The 23,589-nt window shown below is 56.3% G+C and overlaps 1 protein-coding gene across 2 annotated transcripts in view; it reads right to left on the bottom strand.

The window, feature by feature from the left end:
- Window positions 1-10,087, bottom strand: part of PCDH19 (protocadherin 19) — a 59,873-nt gene extending 49,786 nt beyond the window's left edge. For both annotated transcript variants that reach the window (XM_064426467.1, XM_064426468.1), the window contains exons 1-2: window positions 7,615-10,087; window positions 4,390-4,717 (exon numbers count right to left, since the gene is read on the bottom strand). In XM_064426467.1, coding sequence (XP_064282537.1) covers window positions 4,390-4,717; window positions 7,615-9,755 — 2,469 coding nt within the window. In that variant the 5' untranslated portion in view covers window positions 9,756-10,087. The remainder of the gene's footprint in view (window positions 1-4,389; window positions 4,718-7,614) is intronic.
- Between the last annotated feature and the right edge of the window lie 13,502 nt (window positions 10,088-23,589).

Genomic DNA, 23,589 nt, shown 5'->3' with positions numbered 1-23,589 from the left:
ACAGAGCAAGCTGCTGTCCCCAGGGGGATTTCCCATCCTGGAGCAGCAAACGAACATCATCTCCCAAAGCAGTGCAAACCTGGGATGTAAAACTGCCTCTGAAGCACAGATACAGCCACCACACACACACTGTTTACTTTTTAAACCAACAAGTCAGAATGCAGGCGTGTAAGTGCTACCCAAGGGTGGCTGCTCTACATGCAAGTCATGTGCCCTGGATCCTAAAAGGCTCAGCATTCAGACCAATTTCCACACCACCCCAATGCAACACGCATTTTTATCAAGGAAGCTGCCTAATGGCTCCTATTAATTCTGATTTTTAATCTCCTGGTACAATTCCCAGCGATATACATGCAAAACCTGACAACAAGCCCTTTTGGTTTCAAAGCTGACTTCTCCTCCAGCTCAAGGAAGACACAAAAGAGCTCTGGGCAGCAGCAAAGCCCCTGAGCAGCAATGCCCTTGCAGCTCCAACATGTCCCACTCTCCCTGCTGCAAAACAACAAACCTAACGGGGGCCAAGCCTCCTGCTGTCAGCCACCATCACCAGAGCTGCTCACAAACACTTCTTGCCAGCTGCCTACAGCCACAGGATGCTGAGGGGCTGGGCAGCATCCCCGGGTGGCACCCTGGCACCCACGGCACCACTGACTCCCAGCAGGGCCAGAGCAGCCCGGGACACCCCCCTGACCCCAATCCTCTCCTGGCACAAGGACCCTGGCACAAGCAGAGCTGACAGCCAAGCCCAGCCCCATGCAAAGGGAAAAGCTTCATAAGGGTGGTCTCCAGCTTCTTCTGCATCCCCAGAGCAGCCCCCACAGACAGCCCTCTTTAATCCTTTCCGGATCACCAGGGAAGGATGAGAAGCACCAACAAACCCAATTATTCCCAGCCCCGAGACCTGCCACCGCACTAGAAGAAACATTTCCTGAAGCTCCACAAACAAGCCATCCTTGGGGACTTGTATTTCAAGGCTCCTGACTGCTAAAATAAATGAGGCTCACGTTAAAGACCGGCTACATCACAAAGGCTCCGCTGCTGGGGCAGCACGTGCCTGCAGAGGCAACAGCTTACCCTCAGCCACAGCCACCATATGCCAAGTGACACTGCCAGAGACACATTTACCTCGTATTTCATCTGTTATCAAGCCGTGCTTTGCCTTCCCATCAGGAAAAGTCACTCCTAGGTGGAGCAGCAATGATATCTCCCCGATGCTGACACCTCATAAAGCCTCCCCGGGGAAAGAGCAGCGGCTTCATCACTGGGAGCGATGCAAACCAGCCCAGACAAAGTACCCCGGGAAGCCCTGCAGGGAGTGCTTTGGCTCTGCAGACGCTGGGCAGGGACTGTGTTTATTAAACCCTCAGCAGCGGAGGTGTGCCAGAGCACCCTGCACAGCACAGCAGCACAGCACAGCAGCACAGCACAGCAGCACAGCACAGCGCTGCTCCAGCACTGACGGCTGCAGGGTCGGGGCTGTGCTCCTCCTGGCAATGACTGCTGGGGAGCTCCTGGGCACCCCGAGTGCCAGGACAGGGCTGCCACTAGCACCAATGAACCACCTCACTCTCAGGGGTCATGGGGTTTTAGAAGCCAACAGAACCCACACCACCAGCAAGACAGCTTCGCCTGCAACGGCTGGAAGCATTACACTGGGGTTCTGTAGCTATGATATTTTATGAAAAATCCTCTGCTAGGATTTATCCCTCCTGAGGAGCTGAGGAGTGTCAAGAGAGAAATGTCAACAATAACTATCTGCTGCTGTGGAATGCAACAGGTGCATCTTCCACTGGTCCATGTGGATTGTTTTCAACTGATGACCAACCACAGCCACCTGTGCCAAGGCTGTGAGCAGTCACAAGCCTTTGTTATTAATTCTATTCTTGTTCTTTCTAGCCTTCTGATCAATCTTTTCTCTCTATTCTTTTAATATAGTTTTAACGTAGTATTTTAATATAATACATATCATAATATAATAAACCAGCCTTCTGAGAGCATGGAGTCAAGCCTCACATCTCCACACAAGGGGTGTTCACAATAGGGTTCTGCCAAAAAAACATGAACATTCCCACCCTAAACTAAACTTCCAAACAGCTTCCAGTTGGGATTTCTCCGCCCCGTACCCAGATCGTGCCCTTTTGTCCAGCAGCAGCTCCAGAGAGGAGCAGCCCCTGCCAGGACACGTTTCTCTCACACGAGAGCTGCCGTGCCCTGGCAGGGCTGGCGAGCTGCCTGCTGCCCCTGGCCAGCTCCCGGGGCTGCTGCTCCACTGGCACTCCAGCCACTCATTACAAGGGACAAACTTCTTTCTCCAGGCAAGCTACCAGCTCTTCACAGTGCATCTCACCTGCACAAGTGATGGGAAATGGAGCGAGCTGGAGCCACAGGGAGATACAAGCATCCCTCACAAGAGGGTGAACAGGGCAGGGAAATCTCTGGAGGGCACACTCCACGAGACCCCAGCCCAGCTGCTGCATCACAGAGGAGCACAGGCAGCACTGCCTGCTGCATGCAGTTGCCTGCTAACTTTATCAGCTGAGCTAGGATGGTCCTGGTGGTCCTTCCCTCCTCCCTGGCACCTGAGACCTCCCACTGCCGGCATGCACTTCTGGAGAATGCCAGCCTGTGATGGATTTTGTGACTGGTGGCAGTGAATCACAGGCTGGCAGGATGCTCCAGTGCCCACAGCAAGGCACCAGGCAGAGATGCACTCCAGAATCCCCTCCAGAAGACAGGAATTCCTCAGGGAACACTGCCCACAGCATGGCAGCAGCAGTGGTCACTCCTATGGGCCAGCACTGGCACACGGCCTCTCAGAGCTGGTTCTGCCCCAGGGGAAGTCAGTTTAGGGTTCAGTGAGCATTCTGCCAGTACCACCACAGCAGGACCAGCCCCCAGCACCAGCCCTCTCCAGCAGCCCTGCAGAGGGCTCAGAGCTCAGCCCTCTGCAGCCCCAGCACGAATCTGAAGCAGCTCCATTGCCTTCAGCAGCAGCATTTTGCATTTACACCAGCACACTGAACACAAAACAGAGTGAGCCATAAATATTTCAGCTGCATTTTCAGCTTTGTTACTCTGTTCAAAGCAGGAAACATGACAAACCTTTGATTGTTTTGCTTAAAACCAAACAATAATTCAAAGAGAGACAAACAAGCAACATTAAATGATGCCTGTGATGTACAGGAAAGCCAAAGAATTAGAAGAAACTGATGAGGATGGTGTGGATCAGAGCAGTCCCTTTCCCTGCCTTTGGCAGGTACCACACATCCCTCCCCTGCCAGCCAGGGTCCTGCACAGTGCAGGGACAGCACTGGGCCAGGTGTGCAGGTGGTGACAATGGGACATCCCCCACGGTCTGCACCCCCAGCAGGGCCAGCTGCCTGCAGAGGAGCAGCCACCAACACTGCTTCCAAGAGCCTTTTGAAAAAACTTCTGTGAAGGAGAGTGTCTCCTCCCCTGAGCATCAGAATCCTCCTGCCAAGCAGCATCTCCAGCCTCTGGGCACATGGAGAGAGCCCACCTGGGCACCTCTGAGGGTCCCTGCAGTTCTGGGGATGAAAAATCCACCCATGGCCACACGTCAGGCTGCCCCTGAGCCCACAGGTGAGTGCTGGCTGCTGCCCCCTGCCCATCCTCCATCACTGCCTCCCCCTGGGGTGTCCAGCACACAGAAACCACCACAGGGTGCTCTGCCCAGCACACAGAAACCACCACAGGGTGCTCTGCCCAGCACACAGAGGCCACCAAAGCCTGCTCTGACCACTACACAGAAACCACCAAAGCCTGTCCTGTGCAGCCTGCCCTGCCCAGCACTCAGAAGGCAGCAGTGCAGTTTGCCCAGCACACAGAAGGCACCAAACCCTGCCCTGCCCAGCACTCAGAAGGCAGCAGTGCAGTTTGCCCAGCACACAGAAGGCACCAAACCCTGCCCTGCCCAGCACTCAGAAGGCAGCAGTGCAGCTGCCCAGCACACAGGAGGCAGCAGTGCAGCTGCCCAGCACTCAGAAGGCAGCAGTGCAGCTGCCCAGCACACAGGAGGCAGCAGTGCAGCTGCCCAGCACGCAGAAGGCAGCAGTGCAGCTGCCCAGCACTCAGAAGGCACCAAACCCTGCCCTGCCCAGCACTCAGAAGGCAGCAGTGCAGCTGCCCAGCACACAGAAGGCAGCAGTGCAGTTGCCCAGCACTCAGAAGGCAGCAGTGCAGCTGCCCAGCACTCAGAAGGCAGCAGTGCAGTCTGCCCAGCACACAGAAGGCAGCAGTGCAGCTGCCCAGCACTCAGAAGGCAGCAGTGCAGCTGCCCAGCACCAGCTCTGGCAGCGCTGGCACTGCCAGGCCCCGGGCAGAGCTGCGCAGGGAGCCCCGGGCAGCAGCCCTGGCACACTCACTCACCTCTGGCAGCGGCATGCCGTTGATGATGAGGTCGGGCTGCTGGGGGCTCTGCCCCGTGAAGGTGTGGTGGTAGATGTGGTTGGAGCCGGCGTTCCTGCTGTTCTGGCTCTCCACGTTGAGGAAGGTGCTCTCGGAGCGGCGGCAGCCCAGCGGCAGCGTCTGCTGGTGGTAGTCGAAGTAGTTGAGGGAGGAGGTGAGAGAGGAGCAGCTCACCACGTTCATTTTGTCCGTCTCCTCCACGTCCCGCGGCACCAGGCGGATGTCGTTCTTGCTGATCTTCTTCTTCTTGCTCGACTTCTTCTGATGCCCGTAGGAGTACTCCGCGATTCTGGGGGACAGAGGGAAAATGAGGAGCTGGGAGCATCCCAAACCTGCCCCGCTGAATTCCCACGCAGAAACCCAGAGGGCCTGGCCCCATCCCCGTGTGGGCTTCTCAGTCATGCACCTTACGTCATGCTTTGGGGCTGGTGGCACGACACAGCTTTAGCTTATTTCCATTCATATTTTCAAATGTATAACGTTTTCAGGTCAAACATGCAAAGAAAATGGGAAGGGAGAATGCTCCTGTTTTGATCTAGTCTACGTAATTGCTGATATTTAGTTACTAGAAGTAAAGCCCAGCCTGCAGAAGAGAAAAATGGAGATGTTAAAAACCATGAACTGAAAAGGGTACCTGCATTCATTTCCATGCTTAATAAGGATTTTAGAAGTGATTTAATTTGGTCCCCATAATGAAAATTCAAAACAAATAGCAGATTTTTTCCCCAGTTCATTTTCCATAGCAGTAAATAAAGCAGACTCAGAAGCAGTCCTGGCTGGCAAGCTCAATTCTCTCACACTCCACAGGCTGTTTGTTTATTAATGCTTTATCTAAATTGCTGGTGTTTTGACTGTCTCCTGATCATACCTGATCTTTTCTCCAATTGAATTCCATTCCTGCCTCACACTGACACGCACATCCCCTTCTGCTGGGAAATGCTTTCACCTTCTCAAAATCAGAGAACAACAACCGTGTGTTTTGCAAAGAAAAATGATCCTTTTTGACCTTTTTCTTTTACTGCAAGCTTGTTTTTCTCTGCCTTTCCTTCCCTCTTTGCTTCCCACCTGCCAAAAGAATCAACTGATGAAGTGCCTTGTTTGCCTTCTGCAAAACACCAGAGGAAAAAAGTTACTGCAAAACACCGCCCGAGCAAATAATGACAAATTATTTGCACCTTGCATTAGCTGGGTCTGCTCGGCTCACAGTGGCTGCAGCTCATCTTCCCACAGTGAGCACCACAACAACCCCTGCCATTAATTTGTACATGCACAGCACTGGGCAACTCAGTATTTCCTAGGCAAGCACATAAAATGCCATGCACAGTCAGAAATGCACATCTGAAAGTCAGGATTTTGCTCCTCTTCTTGTTATGATAACAGCATTAAAAAAAAAATCCAATAGCTGCAACAGAAATAACGGGATGAATAAATAATACAGTTTATCTGGAAAGGCAAATCTTGGACAAATATTCTTGCTCCAGAAAGCTAATTGCCTGAGCGTGAAAATGCCACTAAGTCGAACAGCCCTCATATGTGCTCATAAATTAACACGTCATCTGAAGCATCTCCAGCAGCAGCTCTGGTGAAGAATCTCTAACGCAGGGCTCTGCAAACCTCGAGGCGTGGGGAGAGGTGCCCCACGGTCGCTGCCGAGGCTGCCTGGTGCTTCCCCAGCTCTGCAGCTGACTCCTGCTCAGACACACACCGATGGCAGCCCGAGCACCCCCGAGTGTGCAAATAAATCACAGGCAGGCAGGGATCTCTGTTGTGCCAACAATCTATATGCTGCTGACTCGTCTAACAATGCTTGATGAAGCTTTAATTGTTTTGTTTACCTAAATGTTTAAGTTTGGCAATGCGAGAGCCCAATTATTTCCTGCAGGCATTCATTTTTCTGTCCTTTCTCTATTGACCAATTATTTAATTAAACCGCACTTCATTAATCCCTAAGCCGTCACAGTGAACCCAGGGTTCACACGTATGTGGGTAGCTCTTAGGGGCACCACCACAACATGATTCTTATCCATTCAGGTCCCATCCCCTTTTAATGGGCCGAGCTGGCAAGAAACCTGGTCTGTGAGCTTTCACTTGAAGCTAGACATCCCATAATACAGCACAGACCGACCTTTATTTGCAGATGATTTTTCCCCCATCGAGCAAAAAGGCTTATATACGCACTTTCCGCTGTGAAAACGGGGTACAATGCCCCGACTCTCCGGCATTATTTCTGCGTAAATAAAACTTTAAAGACCGCACATCCCCCCGCGCCGCCGAATTGCCAGGGGCGAGCGTGCGTTTCCAAGGTAGAGCAAAATTAATTTCCATCCCTCCTCTCTGAAACGACTCGGTGCCGAAGGAATGGAGAAGTCATGGCTATTTCACCAGTAACAGGATTAAACCATTTATGAGGCATTGCAGCTGCTCTTTTATGGCATCTGATTGATATTCATGTGTGGTTAGCATTTGTCTCCTAACTTGTGTAACACAGAGAATAGTAAAAGAGAGACAATAATCGCCGGGCTGTTACATATTCAGGGGGCTGGATTTCCCCCATCAGCCTTTCAGCGGCTCCAGGCGCGGGGCTCACCTCCCCTCCGGCATTTCGGACCGCGGAGCGCTCGCCCAGCCGGGGCAAAAACCGCGCAAAAATCCGCGCGGCCGGCGCTGCCCGGGGCCGGGGCCGCGCTCGGGGGGCTCCGGGGGCTTTGGGGGGTTCTGGGGGGCTCTGGGGGGCTCTGGGGGCTCTCCGCCGCCGCTGGCCCCGCGGGCAGAGCCGCAGCGGGCACACAATAGCTCCTTTCAGCGGCCAGCCCAAGGATGGGGATGGCTGCCGCGGGGATGCCGGCAGCCCGGGCAGCCGTGCCGGGGATGCCCGCGGGAAGCAGCCGTGCCCCGGCAGCGCCGTTCTGCCCGCCGGCCGCGATGGAGCACGGACAACCAGCGGCGCTGCAACAGATTGTCAAGCCGCGCAATTGAGTCGATTCGTTACTCCGCTCTCCTCGCGGAGGACAATTTCTTAAAGCTTTGCGAGGAATTTTCTCACACGGACGGGAACCTCGGTTTTGTTCCTAAGGCAAATCCACCCCTCTTCACCACCCCCAAGCACACAGCAGCAAATGTAAAAGTAACCGCGATGGCAAAAATCAAAGCAGACCCGCAGGTGCACACAAACAAAGGTATCTTTACCTGCAGTTGTAGGTCCTGATTTCCTTGTTATCCCTTTTGCACTTGACTGCCACAAAGATCATGGTGACAAAAAGAATGGCTGCAATAGACCCCAGGGCAATAATGAAAATCAAGGAGAGGTTAACAGATCCTATGGACTCCTGGGCATCCAGGGCTGGAGACAGGTATATCAAAATCAAGGCAGAAGCCGAGAGAGATGTTTTCCCATGGTCGTGAGCCACCACGATGAGCTCATAGGCTGTTTTGGCGTTCTCCCCAAAGGCTCTGGTGGTCCTTATCTCTCCATTGACCTGGTCGATCTCAAAAAATCCTCTGTCTCCTTCCACCATTTCGTAGGAGAGCCTGCCATTTTCACCCTCATCATAGTCATCTGCCTTGACCACTGTCACCAAGTAGCCAACGCCCGCGTTCCTGGGGATGTACACCTCGGCCGTGCCATTGACCAGCGGCGGGGCCGTGATCACGGGCGTGTTGTCATTGACGTCCAGGACGATCACCCTGACGGTGGCATTGCTCTGCAGAGAGGGATTACCCCCATCCTTTGCCAAGACCTTGAACTCAAAGGCCTTGGTCTGTTCATGATTGAAGGACCTCAAAGCATAGATATCTCCAGAGTTGGGGTTGATGGAGACATAGGTGAAAACAGGCATGTCCCTGACTTGGGAGGGCACGATCTGGTAGGACACGCTGCCATTGAGGCCCAGGTCAGGGTCCCTGGCAGACACCGAGAGGAGGTAGGCCCCCGGGGTGTTGTTCTCCTGCACGATGACTTGGTAATAGGGCTTGGAGAAGTGGGGATGGTTGTCATTCTCATCGGTGATCTTGACGGTGAAGGACTTGGTGGCCTGCAGGGAAGGGATGCCGTTATCCCGAGCCTGGATGGTGAGGTTGTACTGGTCCCTCTGCTCCCGGTCCAGCCGCCCGTCCACCAGGATGGTGGAGAAGCTCTCGTACTCCTGCAGGCGAAAAGGCACGTTGCCCAGGAGCTTGCACTGCACGCGCCCGTTGGCCCCGGAGTCGCGGTCCGAGACGCGCACCAGGGCGATGACGTACCCCGGCGGCGCGTTCTCGCTCACCTCCACCAGCTCGCTGTTGACAGAGAGCAGGTTGATGAGGGGCGGGTTGTCGTTGGCGTCCTGGACGCTGATGGTCACTTTGCAATGGGCAGGGATGGAGTTAGGCCCCAAGTCCTTGGCCTGCACGTCCAGCTCGTAGACGTGACCCTCCTCATAGTCGATGGCACCGCTCACCGTGATGAGGCCGCTCTGGGGGTCGATTTGGAAGAGCTCCCGGGCCCGCTCAGAGACGTAGCTGTGGAAGGAGTAGAGGACCTGGCCATTGGTGCCCTCGTCGGGGTCAGAGGCGTTGAGGCGGATGACGGGCGTCCCCGGTGGGGCATTTTCAGGCACGCTGACGGTGTAGGCTGGCTCCTCGAAGAGCGGGTTGTTGTCATTGGAGTCGATGACGCGGATGCTGAGCTCCACTGTGCCAAAGTTGGGCGGGTCACCACCATCCAGCGCCGTGATCACGTAGCTGTAGTGGGACTGGGTCTCACGGTCCAGGCTCTTCTCCACCACCAGCTCAGCAAAACGAGACCCATCACCCCGCGTCTTGGTCTCCAGCCCAAAGAGGTCGTTAGGGGTGATCTCATAGCTCTGCACACCAAAGCTGCCCGAGTCCGGGTCATAGGCACTCTCCAGTGGCACCCGGGTGCCAGGGCTGGCCGTCTCTGAGATCTCCAGCTCGATCTGGTCGGTGGGGAAGCTGGGCGCATTGTCGTTCAGGTCCTTGATCTCCAGCTTGATCACGCAGATCTCCATGGAGCTGGACATCACCTCCAGCGAGATGACACACTTGGGGCTCTGCCGGCACAGCAGGTCCCTGTCGATCTTCTGCTTGGTCACCAGCAGCCCGGACCCGGGGCTGATGTCCACCAGGTGAGGGGCCGAGTTGGAGACCACCCGGAAGGCGGCGGGCTGCCGGGGGTCCAGCACGAAACCGGCGTCCCGGGCGTCCTTGGCGACGTTGGCGATCACCGTGCCGGCCCGCTGCTCCTCCTCCACCGAGTACTTGAGGTTGACGAGGGCCCCGGCGCCGGCCCACAGCAAGGCGGCCCCCAGCAGCGCCGGGAGAGCCCCCATGGCCGCGCCGCGCCCCGACGGCCGCGCGCCTCAGCGGCCCGCCGCGCTCATGCGGGCAGCGCCCGCCGGGCTGCCCCGCCGGCGGCCGGGCGGCTGCGGGCACCGGAGCCGCGCTCCCCCGCGCACACGCCAACGCCGTCCGCTCAGGCGCTCCGTGCCGGCGGCGCCGCGGAAGGGCCGGGCATGGCGAGCGGGTGCGGGAGCAGAAGCGGGGCGCTGAGCCGAGCGGCAGCGAAGCGAGGAGCGAGGAGCCGAGCCGCGCAGAGCCGAGCCAGCCGAGCCCGCTCCCGCCGGCGCTCGCTGCGGCGGCCGCACGCCACTGCCCGCAGTCCGGAGCGCCGGCGGGCGGCGCGGGGGCGGGCGGCGCGGGGGCGGGCGGCGCCCCGCCGCAGCCAATGGGCGCGCGGGGGCGGGACCGGCGCGCCGCGCCGCCGCCAATGGGAGAGCGCCGCTGGGCGGGGGCGGGGCCGGGGCGGGGCCGGCGGCGCGGACGGGCGCGGAGCGGGCACGGAGCCGCGCGGAGCGGAGCGGAGCGGGACGGTACAAGACGGGACGGGACGGATGAATGAATGAATGGAACCGCTGCCCTAGCCCGGAGCCCGTTGTCCCCGCTGTCCCTGCCCCGCTAAGACCGTCCCGCTGCCCGGGAGCTGCGGACGCAGCGGTGTTTTGGCTCCGCGGCCGCGGTCACTTCTTTAGCGAGTGCGCGCTGGGCGGTGGCGGATCTCCGCGGGCAGCGCGGGGACCAGCGGGTCCCGCGGAGCGCCCCAAGTCCGCTCAGTAGAGCCTGAACGCTGTGGGGCAGGAGGAGCCGGGAGGGGCCCGGCAGCGCCCAACGCCCCCGGGAGGCTCCGGCCCCGCAGCGCCCGCTGCACCGTGCTCATCCCCGGGGAAACCACCGCGGTGCCGTGCCCTCCTGACAGTGCAATAAAGCCTTCCTGGTGCGTGTGCCCGTGCCTTACCTCCCGTCTCCGCGCGCCGCCCGCAGGGTCCCGGGGGCTCTGTGCCGGGCCGGGGGAAGGTGTCACCGGGAGGATCCCCGGCGGGTCGCGGCTCGGAAACCTCCCAACACGCCGTTCCCCTCCCCGGGGTTACAGCGGGGCCGGGGCCGGCGCGGCCGTCGGCAAAGCGCCCCGCAGCCCGCGGGTCGGCAGCGGGAGGGTCGGGGGGCAGCGGGGCGGGGGTCCGGTGTGTCTGCCGCGGCACAGGTCCCGCTGCGTGCTTGGCATCGGGAACCCACACCCGGGCGGTGCCGCGCCCCGCGGGCACGGCCCGGTCCTGCCCCGCCCCGCCCGGCCCGGCTCAGCCCGGCTCGGCTCAGCCCGGCTCGGCTCAGCCCAGCCCGGCTCGGCTCGGCCCGGCTCGGCTCAGCCCGGCTCGGCTCGGCCGCGCCGTCGGGCCCCGTCGCGCCTTCCCAGGCACAAGGGCGCCATCTCGCGGCCTCGCGGGGGGCGGCACCGGGACACCGAGAGGACGGAACACCGGGACATCGAGAGAACGGGATACCCGGACACCGGGACACCGGGACACCCGGCCGGGGGGGGGTTCCTCTGGCAGCACGGGCTCCTCCCGCCTGGGAGGTGACCGGGATACCGCCTGCCGCCAGGGACAGCACCCATCCACGATCACCGTCCCCGCCACAGCATCCGTTCAGAGCCACCGTGCCCGTGATCCCATCCGCGCGACAGCATCTGTCCGGGGACAGCACCTCCCCGGCGGCGCCGGTCCCGGGCAGCATCCCCCGGGGCAGCATCCGCCCTTTGTGCATCCCCCGGGGCAGCAGCCCCCCACGGCAGCACTCCACGGGACGCCCCCCGTCCAGGGAGGGACACAGCACCCCGGGACAGCCCAGGGGAGCCCCCTCCTCCCCGCAGGGCCCCTCCGTTCCCGCGGCCGTGTCCTGGAGCAGAGGGACAGACGCCGGCAGAGGAAAAAGCCTTTGCCAGGTGCTCCTTCTCGTCTCCGGAAAGCGGCAGCGCAGGTCACTGTGACCCACGGGGGAGTGGCAGCGCGACACGGAGGGGTGGCAGGTGGGGACGGCACGAGGGGGCAAGGCCCTGTCGAAGTCTTCCATGAAAAAATTAATTCTGATGACTTGAACTGTGCCGTGTGGATTGAAAACCTGGCTGAGGGATCATAAACAAAGGGTAATTAGAAGCAGGGGGAGGTGTTTATGGGGTACTGCAGGGATCTAGGTTAGGGCTGCTCTCATTTAATACCCTCATTAATGACCTGGAAAGAGGGAGTAAACTACGCATTAATGAATTTGGCAGATGATGCTATACTGGGAGGTGCTGTGAGCTCCAGCAAGCACAGAAAATTAACACGAAAAGGGCCTAGTGAGATTAGAAATATGGGCAGCAAGCAGCGAAAGGAGCCGGGCCGTGGACAGATGTGAGCGAGCGCGGCTGCGACGCGAAGGCGAGTCGGAGCGACAGCAGGGCAGGCTGAGCCGAGCCAAGCCGAGCCGAGCCAAGCCAAGCCAAGCCAAGATGCAGAGAAAAGCCGGGGCCAGGGGTCAGCGGGGGGGACGCGGGAGGCTGCTGCGCGCACGGCTGCGGTCGGACCGGCCCCGCGGTGCCGTGCGGGGCTCAGGTGCGGCCCCGGCGCTCCCGCGGCACACGCGCCTTGGCGGCGGCTCAGAGGGAAGCCGCACAAATGATCAAAGGCACGGAGAGACTGATTTCTGAAAGAAGATTAAAAGGCTTAAATATATATATTGCTTGGTTAAGAGCTGTCCGTGGGGAGACAAACTAAGAGCCTTACGGATCTGGTTGGAGTAAATAGAGAGGGAGGGAAGGAATTATTTAATAGACTACAAGGGGCATCACCAGAAGGGATGACAGGAAATGAAGAAATGGAGCATTTAGGTTGAATGTCACAGGGGAAAAAATCCCCTCTGCTGACAGTGAAAATTATGAGACTGCGACGTGGTTCCCTGGAGGGAGAAAGTTCTGTGGCTCGAGATATTTAAAAGCAGACAGGATCAGTCTGAATATAAAGGCGCCTGGGATCAGCTACTGGCAGGGGCTGGGCAGAGGAGCGAGAGCTGGGCAGGGTGCACCTCATTTCCCAGCTCTTTTTCCACTGAACTATTCCTTTATGGATCACACCTATAAAAGACCTGCATTTCTCTATTTATTGCATATACGTATTTCTGCTGCTGTAAAGGAAATCACAGCCAATGGATGCTGTGCCAGTCACCTCATAGCCAGGCAGGGCTGAAAAGGCCCTGAGATCAGAGGAACCTCACCTCTGTGGGTACGAAGGGGGAGTGGAAGTGGGTCAATAACTGATACGAGGCTGCTGAGTGTAGAACCTGAACTGTGTGACGTGCCCTGGAGCACAAGGTCTCCAGGTTTGCCTTCGGCAGAACATCTCAGTGCTCTTCTTCAGGATGCTCTGCAGCTGGCCGGGGAGGAGCCAGGCACAGCTGGCCAAGGAGGAGCCAGGCACAGCTGGCCAGCCACCCATCACCTGTAGCCGTGCTGAACCCTCCACCTGCTCACCTGCTGCTCACTTTGTCAGAGGCTGGACGGGATCCCTTTGGAACAAAACAAGCATCGATTGCAGCCCCACCTCTTCCCCATCTCCTGCCTCACTGGAGGTCTGTGCGTGCTGTCAACAGAATGGATTAATAGTCCTATTATCAGTTCAGATGGATGGCCAGGGTGAGGAGAAAACATCGCGTCCCAGGGAACTCAAGTAGGCACATTAATAAAGATGCCACACGTTGGCTCTGAAATCTAAAAGCTTTGCTCCACTCCTTGCAACACAATTAGCTTATCCAAAGCCCAGCAGTCCTGTTGCGGTGCACCTGAAGATGCCCTTAGCATCGCTGCCTGGTGGCCTGGCTGGGAGGGAGGGGTCAGTGCCATGGTGGTCCCCGTGTTCTCCTTGGCCAAACCCCCTGCAGCAGCTGGCCCTGCAAGCCCCTTGTGTAGCAGCACCTCCTCCTGCTGCTGCTGGGGAGCTGCATCATCCCCCTGGAGCCCAGGGCCACACGAGGAGGGTGAGGAGCAGGGTGGCATCACAGCTGTCTCTCACCCATCTCATTGCTGGGGCTGGGCAGCATGGAGCAGAGATCCTGATCTGCCCACGCTGTGGAATAAGGAAAGCTTTGAATTATAAGCAAGTGGTGCAGCTTGCAGCCCTTTGTTTGAGCACTAATGTGATGACTCCTCTCCAGCCCTCATCCCTGTCAAAAAGTAAATCTCAGCATCTGAAACATGTATATTTAAAACCATGGTATCAGGGGGTTTATTAAGCATTCCTTGTGCAGGGATGATGGAAAAGGACAAGCAGGGATCACCCTTCTCACAGAAATCTGCTGCCTGACCAGCTCCTGCTCACATCCCTGCCTCTCCTGGGCTGCAGAGCAGGGTGGGCTGGGGGATTCAATGCCTGCCCTTCATCCCACCTAGCCCAGGCTCCCTCAGGTCCCAGCTCCCCCTCATCCTCTGCTGGAGCTGGGGGGAGCAAAGCCACGCCCCAGCACCCCACATCTCTGCAGAACTGGGGAGAACATGCACAGAATAGTTTGAAAATTTGAAATCTGTTTTAAACATCAAAGAGGAACTTTATCTTTTTAATTTTTCAGAACCTTTCTTTTAGTTTCTCAGTTCTGAAGTGTTGTTTTTCCCCTTTCCAGCACCTTTTCTTTTAGCTACTAGGTGAAGTAAAATAAATGATGTAGGTTTATTTTTTCCTTTCTTTGCTTATCCAGTTCTGTACAACTTGAAAGCTTTTCAAAGTATCTGGTGTCAGGAGTTACAGTTTAGGTTTGTGGTTTTTCTTCCCCTTGAAATGTTTCTAATATCACAGTGAAGTAGAAAAAGAAAAAAACTGTGGCATAGAAAAAGGAAATGAAGAAATAGGAAAAGTCAGAGCAAAATCCCCAGACCATTCAGCCATGAAACATCTACTGTGTGATGAGAAAGAGAAGGCCTAAATGGAGAAAAATACAAGTTTTTCTATTTAGGGGGGTGTTTGGAAAACAAGACAAAGTATTCAGCTTGGATATAAAGACTTTTTTCCTTTCATCTCATGGGAATTCAGTGCCCATTCTGAAGAGGGTTTGGAGTAAGGAGATGCTGGCCAGCTCTGAGAGCCAAACCTTAGTGAGCATCTGCAGGACCTGCAGACATCTGTCTGTGTAACTCTGTTAGCAGTTTGCACATAATGCAGATAAGAGACCGCTGCTGTAAAATATTGAGTCTTTAGACTATAAAAAACTGTCTTTCTAAGCTGAAATCTAACTTTATTTGTACTCCTGCAATTCCACCCAAGTCAGCAGGGTTTCCTGGCTGTTAGCAAGGGCAAAGTCTGGCACACTCCTTGCACTGAAGAGGTTAAAGTGCCAAAGAGGACAACATCACTCTGAGGAATTCGATAAACTCCTATCACTCAATAGTTTAATTCACTTTTACTGATGCAGCATCTTTTATCGAAGATTACATAATGCTGAATAATCATGAAGCACATAATGCAGAGCCAGACAGGCAGCCATAATCAGATTTAGAGCCTACATTATAAAAGTGACAGGTGCAGGGCTAATTCTGTGCTCCAGCACTGGTGTCAGCCCAGAGGAAGCCCGCTGGACCCACTCCCAACTTACACAGCCTGCCTGGCAGCACGACGTGGGGAAAGGAGAGAGATAATGGGATGGTGCTTTCTGGAGGTGCCTGAGGAGCCAGGCAGGCACATCCTGTGAGAACAGAAGCAGCACAGGGCACAGGAGCTGGGAGGCAGCTGCCTCTCACCAGCCTGCACGGGGCAGGAGCAAGGCAAGGGCAGCCAGCATCACAGAACCACAGGGGTGGGTTGGAAGGGACCTGAAGATCTTCTACTTCCAAACCTCCCCACAGCCAGGGACACTTTCCACCATGCCAGGTTGCTCCAAGGCCTGTCCAAGCTGTCCTTGAACACTCACAGAGATGGGGTATCCATGGCTTCTCTGGGCACCCTGTGCCAGGGCCTCCCCACTCTCACAGGGAAGAATTTCTTTTAGTATCTAACCTAAATCTATCCTCTGTCAGTGTGAAGCCATTTCCCCTTGCTCTGACCTTCCATGCCCTTGTTCAAATCCCTCTCCAGCTCTACTGCAGCCTCTTTAGGTACTGCAAGGGGGTCTAAGGTCTCCCTGGACCTGAGACACGAATCAAAAAATGCTGCGTGATTCAGGGGGCTGCAATAAGTGATACAACCTTTTCCCCCACCTCACTGGGCTGTGTCCTGCTGGCTGCTGCAGGATCACACAAAAAACTGCAGCTTGCTTGATTCAATCCCATATCTTGCAAGAAAAGATGACCTGAAGGTCTGAAGGGGGCTGCTGATCACCCCCTGAGTGGCTCCCCACAGTGCAGTAGCTCACCTGCACCTGGCAGCCTGTGGGGAGACACACATTCCAGCCATGCTGCCTAAATATTTCCCATGCAATCAATTCCAGGGTATAAAACCATCAAACAGGATAACCTTGTGATCAAATGGCCAACAGAGAAAAGTGCTTAATATTCCCCACTCCAAGTAATGAGCCGTATTTCCAGCTCGGGCCCCAAACACACATCACCGTGCGCTAACTGCCCTGCACTCGCCTGCACAACGAGTTAAGCAAAGATTAAAAGCCGGGAGGAGAGAGGAGGGAGGGCGGAAAATGAAGCTCAGGGGGGTTGGGATGTGTGTCATTGGCACGTGCAGGGGGCGAGCCGGGAGCATCTCCCGGTGCCGGAGCATCTCCCGGTGCCGGAGCATCTCCCGGTGCCGGAGCATCTCCTGGTGCCGGAGCATCTCCTGGTGCCGGAGCATCTCCCGGTGCCGGAGCATCTCCCGGTGCCGGAGCATCTCCCGGTGCCGGAGCATCTCCTGGTGCCGGAGCATCTCCCGGTGCCGGAGCATCTCCCGGTGCCGGAGCATCTCCCGGTGCCGGAGCATCTCCCGGTGCCGGAGCATCTCCTGGTGCCGGAGCAGCCCCCGGTGCCGGAGCATCTCCCGGTGCCCGAGCATCTCCCGGTGCCGGAGCATCTCCCGGTGCAGGAGCCGCTCCCCGTGCCGGAGCATCTCCCGGTGCCGGAGCATCTCCCGGTGCAGGAGCAGCCCCCGGTACCCGAGCAGCCCCGCACACGGGCTTGGCCGGCTGCCTGCGGGTCAGAGCCGCTCGCCGGCCCCGCACAGGTGAGCAACAGACGGCCCCGGGCTGCACAAGGCAGCCGTGCCACGGATGAATTAAGAGGCAGCCAAAGCTCTCTCTGCAGGAGATCCGCCTGCTGGTGAAGGTTATCCCAGGTGATGGGACAATCTCTGCTCTTCCCGCCCTGCTTACAAACAGCACATCTTAATTCAGTCCCCGGGTCCCCGCATGGACAAACAGATTGTGAAGGTCGGGGAATAAAGACACCTGGGGAAAGACAGTGATTTAGTGGAACAGAGCAGTGCAGTGTCTCGAGTCTGAGCGGCTCCACAGATAACACACAGAGCTCAGCCAACTCCGCACAGCCGCTCCAGCAACACCCAGCCCATCTTTCAAAACACTCCTGAACACAGCTAAATCACTTGTTCTGCATTTCTCTTTCTATTTTTCTCCTCCTTTATTCCTGCGTGCTGCTTAGTCTGCTGCTGACCCCATGCAAGGGGTCAGAGACACTGCACTTCTTCCATCTGCCAGCACAAACTAGATACCTGGCACTGGCAGAACGCTGACAGCTCCCCAACATTCATCTGCCTTTGCCCCTGAGCCACAAGGCTCCTTCCCAGCACGCCAGGATACATTTCTGGGATGTACAGCCTCCTGCTGCAGCACTGAGCGTCGGCTGGGGGATTTCAGCAGCATTCCTCAGCTGGTGCAATTTGTCCTGGCTCCAGAGCTGCCGATGGAGATCCAGCTCCAGCTGAGGAGCAGCCGCGGGGCTGAGCCCAGGCTCCAGCTCCATCCCACCGAGGTGCCCACATCAGGGAATCTGGCTCTGCTTCCTCGCTGCTTTTGACTTTGGCATTTCAACAGTCCCTGCCCGCATCCCACACCCACAACTGGCAGCCCAGGCACCAGTCCTGGTACACTTCCCTCCTCCCTGGCATCTCCTACCACTTCTGCCACTGCAGACACAGGGAAACTGCAGAATGCACCCATCAAAGCCCCTGCTCTCCCCTATGTGGGTCATTTTCACCTGTCAGACTGAGACTGACAGGTTATGGCTCCCCACCTGCACTGTGTGCAGCGAGCCTGATGTTCCTGCACCGCAGCACGGCCGGGTGAGCAGTGGTGTTTGAGCTGAGCATGGCAGGGAAAGGGATTCATCCCAACATCACCTGGGAGAGGAGGCAGGAAAAGCTAGAAAAATGCCTAACAATTGCTGCAATTATGTCCTCTTGAAATGGCTACACGATGTCAGACAAGGGCTGGCATATCTTATCACAACTGAACCTGGGTGGATGCTGTTCCAAGCCAGTGATTAATAGTCTGCAAGGATTTGTTTTGGCACGGTGGAAAAAATGAGTACAGTGTCTCAAAAAGATGCCAGATGGATGGCCCGGAGCAGAGCCCCCCAGCCTGCCACCAGCACGCTGCAGAGCAAGGGCTTGCTCCTTATTTGTGGGGTAACAGCATCCTGGCAGGCACCAGCTCCTGCTGCTGTCCCAGCACTGCTCGAGCTGTTCCCAGTGCCTGGCAGAGCAGCTGGAGTGCTGAACACAAAGGGCAGCGTGCAGGCAGGCTGCTGGCTCTATCCTCCTGCAGCACAGCCATGTGGAGGCAGCCGTGCCACCATCCCTGCAGCAGGCACACCTCCACAAGTTCCTGGGCCTCTTTTCCACCAGGAGTGCCATGACCAAGCCCTTCTTCTGCAGCCCAGGCTGCTCTTCCTCCCCTTCCCCAGCAGCAGCACTCATTGGCCCTGGGATGAGGAGACATCCCTATGTGGGTACCCAAAGCAGCAGCTGCTGCTCCAGCAGGGCAAAAGCACAAAGCATTGTCCTCGAGGGGCCACCCAGCTGCCCTGGAGCAGGGGTACAGGGTGCCCAGCCTGAGGAGGATCTGCCCTGTCCCCAGAACCCTGGGACAACGTGCCACCACTGCCAGCATGGAGCCTATCCTTCAGAGAAGGACGTGCTAGGGAGGTGGCAGCAGAGCCCATCCAGCATCACTCATCCCTTTGGAAAGGAAGAGGCAGATCTTGGCTGTCCGTGCCATCAGGTACCAATCTCTCAGTGTCTGCTGATGCCAACATATCCTGATTGTGAGGCTCAGGATAAAAGTGAGCCCAGCTGGGCCACAAGATATATTGTTTGGATCAGGCTGAGAATCACTTATGCAGTGTTTTATTAACCATAATGGATAGCTGTGCCTGGTAAAATGAGTAATAATCTTGTTTAAGGGCTCGCTCCTGAATCACACAATGTTGTTGCCAACGCTACAAACTTTCCTCACTGCTCTGCAGGCCAAATTCTGTCCTGGAGCAAGCAATACCCTGGACAGAAGACCACAAATCAGACAGAAACAGCTTTCTGTCTTTTTTTCATAAGAAATAGAGATAATATGACACGTAGCATCTTCCATCTCCCAGTCACTCTGATTTTCACACTTCGTGTCATCACAGTCCATCAGCAGTGCTATCTTATCCAGCACTTACCCAGGCTGCTGCTCCACAGCCAGCCTGGGTGTTTCCCTGGGACAGAGCTCTGCCTGGGGTAAATGCTTGGTGGCTAATGGAAGGAAATAGAGGAAAAAGTAATTTACATCAGCTAAGCATTCTGTACGCTGTTATTTTGTGATCATCTGTAATTTTGATCTATTAACAGTAAAAGGTGCATCTGTTCCCTGGGTTCATCTTGTTTACAGGTGATGTAAACAAGACCAAGAGACTGCTGTGCTGTTTGAGGGAGATTTTGTATTTCTGCAGACACGAGTCGCCCCTGAAAGCGAGGGTGGCACATGGGGAGGGACAGCACCCGCCTGACAGAGGAGCTGCCTTTAGAGAAGACCTGCTCCAAGGAGTGCCACGTGGAGCCAGGACACATCACAGCCATCACCCCAGCTCTGGGCAAGGACAGCAGGAGGCAGTTCTGGGGACAGACACTGGGCAGAGCTGGCACCAGAGCCCCAGGCCTGGCACCACAGGGGAACACTGCAGGATCCCAGAGAAGGCTGTTGCCTGTAGCTCTCTGTCTACATCCTCCTGACACTTCTCTTCCCGGGGCAGATAGTGATGAGACAAGGGGTTTTAAACTGAGATGAAAGATTTAGATTAGATGTAAGGAGGAATTTCTTTCCTCAGAGGGTGGAGAGGCTCCAGCACAGGCTGCCCCATCCCTGGGAGCAGCCAAGACCTGGGTGGAAATGGCTGTGCAGGGGAAGGTGCCCCTGCCCATGGCATGACAGGAGCTTTAAGGTCCTTTCCAACCTTTCGAGCCTTTCTGCGATTCCCTGGCTCTCCACCCAGGGCACCGAGCTCTCCTGTGGCCGGGGCACCAATGCCCATTACAGCCAAGGCTTTCAAAGGGAGCAGCAGCAATCAGAGCGAGAGCCTGCGTCAGAGCTCCGAGTCACACGGCGTGGGAACACTCCCTTCATGGCAGTACCCTACCTGCCTTCATCATTTGCTTTAATTAGCCAGCTGATCAGCTGTCGGCGCTGTGGAGCCAGCGATGGCCCTGGGTGACAGCTGAGGGTCCCGGCGGGGACAGCCACCAGCCGCAGACCCCACAGCGCGCCCCACGCCGGGGTTAAGCTCAGAGGATACAAGTGGGGGCTCAGCTGTCCGACCCCGTCCGTCTGTCCCATCCATCGGGGAAGGCCTGAGCAGCCAGCCCGTGGCCAGGATCAGATTTCCAGCGCTGAAGAATGAAAAGGCAGCTGGCTGGAATTGCTCCTGTGTGCACCGGCCGGAGCGCAGCGAGCCAGGGAGAGCGCTGCTCAGCACAGAAACACTGACTGGGCCTTTGCAGCAAGCCATGGGGACCATCCTCTTTAATGCCAGCTTGCCCACCCCTCAGGAGCCTCCTTGAAGCTGTTTTCTCCCAAGCCAGGACCGTGTCTCCCCTTCCCTGGCTGTGCCCAGGCCAGCAGCACAGGCACCATCCCCTGCTGTCCACCCCAGGGGATGTTCCTGCCTGCACTCGAGGTGGAACAGTGTCCCTGGGGTTGTGACTAAGACCCCTATCTCCAGAAATCACAGCCACCACCAGCAGCAGCTCTGCCCAGCGGGCTCTGGCTGCTCCTGCCACTCCAGCACTGAGATTTTCATGGCTCTGGGCTCTGCAGAACCCGAGCTGGAATGGACAGAGCTGGTTTAGGCATTCAGCAAATTTGCAGCAAACAGCTTATTGGAAACATTTAGCCCTCTTTCTGTTCATTAACGAAGTTCAAACATACTTTGATTTCCTTCATATTTGCTCATTATTGGAAATTGCGTGGGGATGCTTTAATGGGGACGCTGGGGAGCGGGACAGGCTGCCTGGTGTTCAAGGCAGGCAGCAGCCACAGCACGGCCCTGCTCAGCCCCGGGATGGAAACCTGGCAGGGATTCAGGTTCCTTCCACCGCCCCCAGAGCTCCCTTCCGCAGGCTTTGCTGCGAGCAGACTGCTCCAGACACAGCAGCGCTCGCTGAGAGCAATTTGAAAGGGTTTGCAAACAGCAGCACGGATCTTATTGAAACAAATCTCCTGCGTCACCAACCGAGAGCAGCAGCTCTGGGAAAGATCATGTCCCCCCAGCTGCCTTGGGCACGGTGTCACGGCAGCAGCCTGGCAGCATCTTGGCCACAGGCAGCCTCCTGCCAGCCCTGCCCATGCCACAAGGCAAGAGGGGACAGCCCGTGACCAAAACGTTCCCTGTGGTGGGAGCACCCAAGCCCAGGAAGAAGGCCAAGCCAACATTCTCCACCCCCACGACAATTCCTGCATGGAAAATAAAGCTCCATGAGGCTCCCACATGGGCAAGGAAAGGCAGAGCAGGGCCATGAGAGATCCCCTTCCCTGCTGCTTCAGCCCCCTCTTACCTGGGCCAGGAGGCCCAGGGGACCCTGGCTGGGGTAATCAGAAGAGAGAACTGTGGGTGAGACACAAACCCCTCATTTATCCTGTTCCCAGAGAAGTGTTGGGGCCACTGCCACATCTCCCAGGCTGCAGAAGGTCTCAGCAGACTCAGCAGAGCTGGCCTGCCCCAGCTGTGGGACCAGCAGCCACCACAGGCTCTTTGCAAAGGAGGAGCCGACACCGACCAGACAAAGGGTTTTGTGTGAATGCTCCCAAAACTCCTGCAGGCTGAACATTCCAGACCTGCTGTGACACTGGGGTTACTTCACGAATTCTATTGCACAATCCCAGTTTATTTTGGGAATTACATGGTGATGGATAGCTAGATGTAAGGAAAGGCCATTATGCGCTATAAAAAGCTGCACAGTCTTCCTGACTGCTCTGTGACAAACCATCTGCTTCTCCTGCACCTCCCTTTGTTTATCCTGCTCCACTCAGCTGAAATTAAAATTGACAAAAGCAATTTCTCCCGATCAGGTTAGGAAGATAAGGAGAGGAGCTGCTGCACACAGTGCCATAGAAACCTGGGCCACGCCAGCACTTCCTCCTCCTCCCCTGCAGCAGCTCAGCCTCTAAGGGAAGTGCCCAGCTGCAGGGGAAGATCCCCCCACTCCTGCCAAAGGAGAAACACAGATGGATTTAGCCACGGGAGATCAGTCTCACAAAGGCAGCGCTGAGAAGGAGTTTTGTTTTAGTCCTGTTCCCATCCCCTCCCCTTGGATTCAGACGTACAAAGTGGCCCCTTTGATTAGAAAAGCACATTTGGATGAATTTGGAATTATTTCCCGACTGAAGGAAAGAAAGGGGAAAAGCAACATATTTTCTTGGAGAACATTTCTGGGGCATTTGAGAACCTTCTAGGTTATATTTGCACTGCTAAAGCACTTTTCAGATCAAAGCCTCTGAAAAATACGGGTCCAGGTTGCAGACACAGCTGTAGCTCAGCTCTGGCACCAAGCCCCCAGGATTCAGTACCACAGCCTCTGACAACACACCTGGCAGGAGGGTTCAAAAGCTGTAGGATGGAAGAGAGCCCCTCATCCCCTCCTGGCACCTCTCCTCAAAGGGCTGGGGTTCAGCATTCCCCCTTTCAGCCCAGCAGGGTCATCTCCTGGAACCTATTTGCATCCCACAGCGCTGCTCTGCTCAGGCAGAAGCCAGGAGCCCAAGGCAGGGAGTGCAGCTCTTAAAAGATGAGGGACCTTCATATTTCTACATCCAATTTCTTTAGACATGTTAATAGCACGAGGCCTTTTTTCTCTAAGATGCAGGAGCAGCTGCTCAAGTCTCCACTGAATTAAGCTAAGGGCAAGTTTTACGTTTTGAAGAGAGATTTTTTTGGGTCTGGTATTTTTCTTTCAAACCTGAGAGCAAAGAAAGACATCACAAAAACATCAAGCTGCAAGACATGCCATTTTCCCTGTGCTGGTATAACTCAGGAATCGCTGAACAAAATCGCAGTCCATGTTCCTGACAAATTCCCCAGTGGGCTGAGTAAAGGCTGGAGAAATTCCACCCAGAAGGTAATTACTTTCTGGGGTTTTTTCTTTTTTTTTTTTTCCTTCCTGAACTTATTAGAGTCGCAGGAAGGCCTTGCAACAGAAGCACCTTGGATCACAGGAGCAGCAGCCCAGTGTGTGCTGGAGCTCACTGCATGGGCTGCAGGTACCAGCCTCTGCAGGGCACTGCAGCAAAGCAAGGGGGCTGTCAGGTGTCACAACCCTCCTACTCACTAAATTTGCTGGTGGAAACCTCCAGGGCCAAAGAGGATGGCAGAGAGCACTCTAGGTGGGAGCAGGAGCCTCACTG

This window comes from Passer domesticus, chromosome 7, assembly GCF_036417665.1.
Source record: "Passer domesticus isolate bPasDom1 chromosome 7, bPasDom1.hap1, whole genome shotgun sequence".
NCBI lineage: Eukaryota > Metazoa > Chordata > Aves > Passeriformes > Passeridae > Passer > Passer domesticus.
The sequence above is the reverse complement of the archived record's forward strand: the minus strand, read 5'-3'. Positions and strand labels throughout refer to the sequence as shown.